Raw genomic sequence first — 10,163 nt, 5'->3', positions numbered from 1 at the left:
AGCGATCCAGGGCCGGGCTGAAGGGGGTATGACTTGAGCGCTTCATCTCGCTGGTCTGGGGAGGCTGAGTAATATGCTGTCTCTGGCCCTTTAAGGATTCCCCGCTGCAGTACTGGCCCTTTAAGCAGCCGCCTCCCTTCCCCGACACGCCCCCTAGCGCAGGGCTTCACAGCGCCCGAGTCACATGACGGAGGGGCGCGCTCCTGCCTTGGCGACTGCGCAATTCTCACCGGAAGAGTTGCCTCGTCTCGCCGCACACGCACTTCCGGGGGTTGGGTCGGGCCTGCTCCCTGTTGGCGGCCGGTGAGGGGAACGGTGGCGGCACTATGGCCGGGATCAAAGGTGCTGGGGGCAGGAGCGGTTGTCGGCGCTGGGAGGGACCGGGGAGCGGAGGCGGATGGGCGCCGCTGAGACCCAATGTCCCAGCTCCACCCCGTGCCCCGAGCTGGGGGGAGCCGCCGGGGCAGAGCCTTCACTCCCTGGTGCGGGGCCCGTCTCCTTGGCAGGGAGCAGCGGCTGGGCCGGGAGGTGCCTGGCCGCCCCCAGGGCGGTGAGCAGCCGCGAGAGACGGAGCGCGGCGCTCGCTCGCTCGGGGTGAGCGCGCTCTGGGGGAAGACCAGGTCTGGAGGCCTGAGTGGTCTTATCCTCCGTGTGGCTGACCCAGGGCAGCCCAGCACCCCCCGCCGGGATGTAGCTGGTGGAGGCAGACACTACCCGTACCTTGTCCCCACTTGGGTTTGACAACAAGGGAGCTGCTTCCACGTGAAAACAAAGCCTTAGGCCTGTAGCACTTGATTGTTTACCCTGGCTCACGTTCGTGAGGGCGCCTTTGCAGACAGAAGTCAGGAGGTCAAATTTTAAACACCTACAAAGAGTAAATTCTGCAATAAATATTAATTTTGTTTTCCCTCGCTCCTCCAGTGAAAGTCATCTTCTGGCTAAAAATGTCACACTAATAATGCAAATGGGCTGAACTTTGAAATGAGCCACAAATCCTGCTTAATGAATGGAATATCCCATAATCAAACTTGTAAAAAATACAACTGGACCTATTTCTAAAGGACTTGTATTCACTTAGCACAATAAGATTTTAGCAAAGAAGCCCAGCCTCCTTTGGATAAACTCACTGCCTTATGCTTATTCATTGTTTGGTATCATAGGTCAGATACGGATAATTGTTCACAAGGCTATGTTCTGAAACCTTTTCTCTTAGGTGATTTTTTTTAAAATGTTATTCTGAAGTTATATTTGACTAAATGAGTGTCAAGTCACATGCAACATATACCTCATATAATTTTATTTCACACTCTCAGATGTCCAAGTTTATATAAAAAATAAAGTATGGTAATTGCATCCACTAGAAATCATTTTTTTTTAAAATCAGAAAATAGAAGTCAGAAAACCGAAGGAATAGTCCCATTGACTGATGTGAAAGCGTAACTGTTTTCAATCCTCATTTATCATCCTGTCAAATGATGCTCTCTTAAAACTGCTAGGTTATTTACCAATGAAAATGTTAACTTGATATACAGCCAAATTAAATTTTACAGCTACTATGCTTTTCAGAATTAAATCTTTTAAAGTGCTACCATTTGTGTATTAAGTAGGATTCATTCAAATCTACTGAAACTCAAGTTCCCAGATTTTTTCCACTGATTCCAAGCCATCAGAGCATTTTATTTCTCATTTGTTTCATATTTAATTGAAGGAGATGACAGTAAAAGGTTCTGTACACTTGTGTTCAGTACTACACAAAAATGTAACTTTGGTTACATGAACATTTATATTAAGCTTTAAAACGAAGTCTGTTAGATGAAATTTTGAATGTAATTTAAAGTGAGGCTCTTGCCTCTTTGTTTGCTACATGTTTTCACCTGTTAATAGTTAAAGAACAAAGATGATGCAAGTGGGACTATCATATCCACCTTGGGACTTTCTGAAGCACAAGAAAGGTTATAAGTCCCTTAATGTAATCTCATGGGGTTACTTCATTTATTAATCCTATTGTGAGGAAAACGTGATTTAACTTTGGTGGTATGATTAAGCTAGAAATGAGAATGAATAGAGGTTTCTCATGAAGCTGTGTAGTATATACACACCAATTTTCCAGTATAGATTCAGACAATAAAATAGAAGTGAACAGAGTTTTTGGAACTGTAAAAAGTGTTTTCCTTTCATATTTTTCAAAATCGATTATTCAGTTTGTGTTTGATAGCCCATTCCAGACAATGGAGCTAACAAAAACTCTGACCTCAGAGGACTCTGAATCAGGCCCTACGTTAATTTGACAGCATTTTGCCCATCAGACATTGTACTGTTTACCCTGTACACAGTTTCAGTCAGTTTCCTCTATTTGTGTGGGTTATTTTAAAAGAAAATACAATTATACAGCAAAAATCAGTGAGAGATCTCAGAAGCAGAGCTAGTACCTGAGGCTACTTCTAGCGCATTTAAAATGTTAAAGGAATTACTAATATAGGAATATTTTAGATTTTGTTTTAAACCTGTTCCCCATTAAGATATGGTGCTTTTGGTTCCATGTGTTCGTTTTTATCCAAAAACATTTGGAGGCAAATGACAGATTTTCAAGAAGCTGAAGTCTTACCAATTCTTAACCAGCCTGCTGGCTTTATTGTAACTCTTTCTTTAAATAACATCCTGAGATCAGTTATTTAACTTCACAGAAACATAAGGTATTCCCAAGAGATTTCAGAAAGCTTTTGTTCCTTTGTATGGATCAGTCCATTTAAAGTTAGGATTTGATTTATGAAAAATGTTACTGAAGATTCTGAAGTTGTATAGATACGATACAAATGAAGATTAGAGTAAATCTAGGATTTGATGCGTCAGCTTGCCAATAGCCAGAAGATGTTCCATTCTATGCATCTGATGAAGTGGGCTGTAGCCCACGAAAGCTTATGCTCAAATAAATTTGTTAGTCTCTAAGGTGCCACAAGTACTCCTGTTCTTTTTGCGGATACAGACTAACACGGCTGCTACTCTGAAACCTGTTGGATATTCTAGGATACTCTGTGTAAGCTCGAAAGCTTGTCTCTCTCCCCCAACAGAAGTTGGTCCAATAAAAGATATTACCTCCTCCACCTTAACTTTGAAAGTCTGTTAATGCAGCAGGAGGAGTCTGTTACTGCAATGACACCCTTGACTTGTGACGATATTGTTCAGCTTTGCCAATAGCCAAAAATATAGTTAATGCTTTCAGATTGTGTACTAGTGTTCCATGTGGTCCAACAATCTGACCATCCTGTTCTTGATTTGTGTTTTCCTTACAGCTTTGATTAGTCTGTCCTTTGGGGGAGCAATTGGACTAATGTTCCTAATGCTTGGATGTGCTCTTCCACAGTACAATAGGTAATGTACACAGTTTTAATACACTTTGACCTCATGGCCCTTTCACTACTGAATAGCCTGTCCTCCAGAGCCAGTGTAGTGAAAATCCTTTTGCCGCACACTGGCCTGTTCCTATGGGCAATTTTTTGATTATGGATTGAAAATGTTGGGGAAAACACAAAAAAGGTCACCTGTGAACTAGTTTGCAGTTATCTGGTCAGAAAAGGGAAATCAACTAATATTTATAGGATAGTCTTAAATACAAACCATTAAGGAAAGCATCCGAAAAATGTTTCTCAAATACTCCTTTTATCCTATAACCTCTGTGTACTTGCGATTGACAAGGGTTTTAGCATGTACTGAAATGGGTAGTGAAGTGTATTGCCAGTGTGATTGCCACTTTGTCCAACAAACTCTATTGGATACTTGACAGATTCACTGATGCATGCAGTGTTGTAGCTGAGTTGGTCCCAGAATATTCAAGAGATAAGGAGGGCAAAGTAGTATCTTTTATTGGACCAACTTCTTGGTCTCTCTCACCAACAGAAGTTGGTCCAATAAACGATATTACCTCACCTATCTCTCTAGATTCACTGATAGACAAGCTTGTAGACCATCAAGCCAAAGGGCAGGCCCTTCTAGTTTCTTCCGTATACCAGGTCTGTTTGATAAATTGTCCTGCCCTTCCAACTGATGGTAAAATGAAAAAATTATACTAAACACCTCTTGCTAGGTAGGATGACATCCTGCGCTGCTGTTGTGGGATAAGTTGTCCTCGTGGGTCTGTATTTTGGCCTGTAGCATCCTTTTCCCTGCTTTCTGTGTGTTGAATGTCAGGTGTAGTGCTAAATATACTTTGTGTGACCCCTTCTTATTGAGTGAACTCTAAACTTAAAATATCTGCCAAAGTATTAATTTTCCAAGTTCTTAAAAATATTATGGAGGCATTCATTCCATTGCCATGCTTTTTTTTTATAAATGTCTGTGGAGAACAATTGTCTCCTTCCACAGATAATTTTTTTATGGGCAGATTATAAATCCTGTAAAGCTTGGCTTGGTTGCTAAAATATTCAGAGTGGAGTTGATCGTATCTGGTTCTCTTAAATGATGCAATGAGGCTCCCAGAAAAACATGGACAAGAACTCCCTCTCAACCTGTTTTCCTCCACTGTCATTGAGGTCAGCTGAAACAGCCCCGGGCTTGAACATCCGGGGCTATTGCCAGAACATTTTCATCGGTGGCCCCACCTTAGTTATGGCATTCACTTCCCACATAAATGAACTGGAGCCAGTATGTCTGTCAGTTCATGTTGGAATGCCCCATTTTTAAAGTTTTGCCTGAAGAGGAAAGGGATTAAAAAGTGGGGCAAGAAACTGTAGTTCTTAATATGCTTTATACAGCAATCACTGTGGTAGGGGCTTCTTTTGGGATAAAAGTATACTCATAAGGGTGTATATCAGGAAAAGCGACAAAGTATTTACTGTGAAGAAATGGGAATATTAACTCTTCTTTTTTTCTTTTCCCCAGCCAATACTGGCCACTGTTTGTTCTGTTTTTTTACATCCTTTCTCCTATTCCATACTGCATAGCAAGAAGATTAGTAGATGAAACAGATGCTACAAGTAATGCTTGCAAGGAACTAGCAATATTTCTTACAACAGGCATTGTTGTCTCAGCATTTGGACTACCTATAGTATTTGCCAGAGCACAACTGGTTAGTAATATTTCCATATGGGAACATGTTCTTTGCTAAATGATTCCATGTTGTGTAATACTTTCTCTGAGCTTAAAGTTTTGCTGATACATTTTGATATAACTTTTAAGCTAAGATGTTTAAAGTGTACCTGAGTAGATGAAAATGTATACAACACTGCAAACATTCAAGAAGGAAAACAACAGCAATATAAAATCTTACCCACAGAAACCAAGCTAGAAATGTTCCAAATAATGTGGAGACCATTTATGTAATAGTTAGAAAGGACAGTTCCTTGGTGGTCAGCTATTTCTCTTTCTCTTTCTTCTGTTTGTTAGGTTCAATAAACAAAAATATAGGATGTCAGAGAATTATGAAAAAATGAGTGGCCCTCGTTCTAATCAATGTATAATTCTCTTCACTCCCTCAAAACACTCTGTACTGCTTTGTATTCTTTCACTTACACCTTTTAAAAGAATATCTAGTGTGCTTTAATTCCATTGAGAAAATCGGAAAATAAAGATTTTTTTTTTTTTAAGTTCTTTCCTAGAGGGAAACTTCCCACTAGAGTGTGGCTTTCAAAAGTGCCTGAGGGAGTCAGGTGCCCAACTTCTATTGACTTTTAATGGATTCTGAGCACCTAATTCCTTTTAGATGGTTTTTGAAAATCCCACTTAGTTACCAAGATAACTTTTTTCTAGAGGGCTGCATCTATAATTCTACGTTTAGGCAAGTCTAGCACTGGGGCTAGCAACCAAAGAAGCACCAGGGTAGATTGAGAGCAGACGTGTTTATTATTGTGTTATCTAACCCTGCTTGGAGCAGGTCTAGATGATATGGTGGTAAAAAACAGCTGTACCTGAACTGTAGCAATTCGGGAAAGCTGCTCGGGTGCCGGACCAACTGTGAGAGAATTGTTAAAATGTGTCAACATGTACCTGGGCTTTGTGGTTTAATTTCAAATCATAACATACAAACTTGTCCTTGCATCAGTGAATTGTTATACTTCAGACCACATTCAGTAACTTTGCACGCTGTTCTTTTTGTCTCATTTAGTTGCTTCTGCTGTCTAGTTCTCTGCATATGTAACTAAATTTCCCTTGTCCACAGATTTTGTGGGGAGCATGTGCACTCGTCCTCACAGGGAATACTGTCATCTTTGCTACTATCCTAGGATTTTTCTTGGTCTTCGGCAGCAATGACGACTTCAGCTGGCAGCAGTGGTGAAAGGAGTTTAGTACAGAATTATCATAGACATCTTATCATTCAGTGGCCATCCATACAAACGAGAGAATGGGCAATAAGGAGAAATAGCATAGCAAGCCTTTGGTGTATTTTAGATGCTCCTTTTCACCTTGTTTATTGTAAGTGTACTATCTTCACTGAGTTGCTGATGGATTTCAAGGTTTCTATTGTTTGGAAAGACACTTTGTTTTCACTTCCTTTTATCTAAATATGTTTAATATCTCACTTCATTAAAAATTGTAATTGTTGGTTCCATTCTGTTTTTGTATTTATGCTACATATAAATGCTGGAACAAGAATTTTTAAATAGTTTCCTTGAAAGAGTTTTTTAAAGTTTCTTTTAAGAGCAACAGCTATATTGAGTTAGATACATTTTATCTTTTGTTTTGTTTTGACCATGGTGACTAAAATATGATGTACAAAGTAAGCAATTGTGCTGCCAAAACGCAACATTGTCAATAAGCAAATGTGTAGATTGTCAGTGTGTTTTGGTGGGGGTATGCGTACTGGATGGGTGTACCAGGTGTAGACTGTTCTGCTCATACCTCACTACGACTGAAGTGTTGATGCCACTGGCTTGGGGATGGGGCAGCTGTTCTGCCAATAAGCGGGTAATTATTTTCTGGGATCTGATTCCTATGTTTTTAACACCCTTAAAGGAGTACTTCCCCTTTTTTGTTCTCAACTCTTCTGTGGGTGTGACATATAAATCTCTTATGTGTAAGTTTATTGATGCTATAAAATGCAAAATTTAAATTGCATTGGTGAGAAAAGAAAACTGACATTTAATTCCATTTTCAAAAAATCTGTGTTGAACTGTTTCTATTTATAAGTATTGTATGTTTTTGTTCTTATGTCAACTTTTCACATTTTACCAAAGGGGAGGTAAAATGTTCATTCATGGAACTACTGATGTATGTTTGCAACGTATACAAAATATTTTCCCCGCTTCCCTTTTTTAAATTTATTTTATACATAGTATATATTGAGTAAAATGGCTTTTCAAATGTAGACTAACCCTTAAATCATAGGTATTTAACTTACGTAAGAAAATTGATTGCTATATTAATATACAGTACAGTCAAAGCACAACTTTTTTGCAAGTCTTTGACTGAAATGATTTCCTAGTGACTTTGTCAGTCTTTCAGTTCATGCATTATCTGTTAACAGTAATGTTATCTGTAATAATTGTAGTTCTTGTTCCATAAGGCTATGTCACCTGTAATTTACAATATTTAAGACAAGTTTTCTGCATACCTCTCAATTGTCTGTTTTTAATTGATGCAAATCCTATTTATTAGACATTCGTTGTGATACACAGTGGATTAATGCAGATTAGCCAGGCTTGATTATATTAGATGTATCAATAAAGCTGACCAAAAATACTTCTAAAATCTATTTTTATTCAACTTTTTTTTAAATGAAGATTAGAAAGCTAACTGTGCAGGCATGATAAAAATTGATTACTTAGGTCTTAATTACCAGTGCTTCAGTATAAAAAAGCACAGAGTAAGTGGATCTTGTCTGTCTTTGTTTGAAAGGGGATTATTTTATTTACACGGATGTAAATGAACTATAAAACTGACTATTTCAAGTCTGATAATCATGATAGTTACATATGTGATATTGTATGTTCAAGATATTTAGTCTAGTGTGTACAGCTACCTGTCAGTCTATTAAGGCCACACAATGTTGTGGGTAAGAGCTTTGAGCAATATTCTCCATAGCTGTAAAGAAACTGAAGAATAAAGTCCTAGGTATGCAGAAAGTGAATCTTTAGCAGATAGCATTTCAGCCACCTGTAAAGACGTGTAACAGAAGAATCTACTGAGTAAGGTGGACATTTTCAAAAGTGCCTAAGTGAGTTAGAAGCATGGCTCATTGACTTTCAGTGGGACCTGTTCAGCTAAATACCTTACATGCTTTTGAAAATCTTCTAAACCAGTGGCTAATGATAGTACTTGCCTTCACACAAAAGTGTGACTTTGACAACTCCTCCCAGATTCTTGAATTTTTTTTATGACCTGACCCAGTCAATTGCCCAAGAAATGAGTTCTGTTTTTCCCATGCCCACATTGCTTTCCTAGATGTCAATGTAATACCCTGCTACTCTTCCACTTGGCCACAGAATTTTTTATATTTAATAGCAGTGTATTTTTTCTGTATATTGCATTGACAGCATTGTGTTCTTGACCTTGCACACTAATTAGACATAGTGCTGTCTCTGGTTTCTAGGCTAGGCACTTGAGAGGTATGATTTTTCCATATAATATGCACTGAAATAGCATTGCCATCCTTCTATAGAGAACTTTTAATGATGAAACAATAAACATTTTAAATATCAGCTTGAGTTTTGGGTATTTAATGAAAATATACTGTTAGATTAATCAAAGAGTATAATCTGATGTGTTTAAAACATGGATTGCTTTCCCCAACTTGTTTTCATAGGGTTGTCCTTGCTGTTGGAAAAATGTGCTTGTTTTCAAAAATTACTTGAGGCAATTCTGTGAGCCAGTTCTTCATTAATCCGAGGCTTATCATGGAGGTTTAACATTATATATTCATCAGTATATAATGATGTCCCAACGAACTCCAAAAAAGCCATAAAAGATAATATTTAAAATGTTTAGACACTTTTCCAAGTCTCTCTCTTTTCCATTTTCTTGACTTTCATTTGTAAGATGTGTAATATCAGATACTACCTCTCTAACTTAATTGTATATGCCCCCAGGCTTACATTGCCAATAGATATCACAATATGGGGACTTCTGAAATTCTTAAATTATATATAACAGTATGCTAAACCATACAGTAATATGTTGTCAGTCAAAACTTTGATATGTTGAGTTTCTGCTACGTTAAAATTAAAAAATTAAATTAATGGAGATATCCTATCTCCTAGAACTGGAAGGGACCTTGAAAGGTCATTGAGTCCAGCCCCCTGCCTTCACTAGCAGGACCAAGTACTGATTTTGCCCCAGATCCCTAAGTGGCCCTCTCAAGGATTGAACTCACAACCCTGAGTTTAGCAGGCCAATGCTCAAACCGCTGAGCTATTGCCTCAATACACACAAGGTATAAGAACACTGATTTATAAAGAGTGGTGTGAAATACATCCATCAGCAAACTTCTGAAAATTGAGAAGTTGATAACACACAGTGCCTGTTTCTAACAAAGAAATCAATGGAAATTGTGGATCAGCCCTTTCCTTTTTTCTAAGGGGAAAAACTTTTAACTTTATGGGGTCAAACCAGTTTCTGAAAGCAAAAAAATGTGTATTTCTAATGTGTGAAATCTGAGGAAAATTATAATAGATGGCTTCTGATGGTTGAAACTTTAATTTTCTAACCATCACTCATAAGTGAGGAAAACCAGTGAGTCAGAGTCCTGTAACAAGTGAAGGAAGAACTTGTGACAGTAACAACAAAGAGCTGCTTTTCTGGAGTAAATGAGATCTCTTGGGACCAGTAGTGGGAGAAGTGTTAATGTAGTTTGTTCGTTGAAGGCAACTGAGTTGAGACTGTTAGCAAATAAGGATTAGGATTAGGTCTAAACATAGCAGTGGAGATTAATTAGCACAATGGCAAATGGAATTTGACTAGGATAAGTAACTCTTGACTAAAAACTAAAATGCTCATGAACTCTGAATGAGCACTATCTTCTGAGTGGAAAAAGCCAAAAAGTCAGTGTGGATGGGTAGTTTAAAGAATAAGGCTGCTGTCAGGGTTCCCTCCCCACTCTGAACTCTGGGATACAGACGTGGGGACCCGCATGAAAGACCCCCTAAGCTTATTTCTACCAGCTTAGGTTAAAAACTTCCCCAAGGCACAAATTCTTCCTTGTCCTTGGACGGTATTGCTGCCATCACCAAGTGAGT

General features: G+C 38.8%; 1 protein-coding gene across 1 annotated transcript; it reads left to right on the top strand.

Annotated features, from left to right (window-relative positions):
* The first annotated feature begins 261 nt into the window (after positions 1 to 261).
* LEPROTL1 (leptin receptor overlapping transcript like 1) lies at positions 262 to 8,630 on the top strand. The gene is made up of 4 exons (XM_065404872.1): positions 262 to 342; positions 3,291 to 3,369; positions 4,876 to 5,062; positions 6,152 to 8,630. The coding sequence occupies exons 1-4, from the start codon at positions 327 to 329 to the stop codon at positions 6,266 to 6,268; spliced, it is 399 nt and encodes a 132-aa protein (XP_065260944.1). The 5' UTR covers positions 262 to 326; the 3' UTR covers positions 6,269 to 8,630.
* Positions 8,631 to 10,163: the final 1,533 nt, after the last annotated feature.

Source organism: Emys orbicularis, chromosome 5 (assembly GCF_028017835.1).
Source record: "Emys orbicularis isolate rEmyOrb1 chromosome 5, rEmyOrb1.hap1, whole genome shotgun sequence".
Lineage (NCBI taxonomy): Eukaryota > Metazoa > Chordata > Testudines > Emydidae > Emys > Emys orbicularis.
The sequence above is the reverse complement of the archived record's forward strand: the minus strand, read 5'-3'. Positions and strand labels throughout refer to the sequence as shown.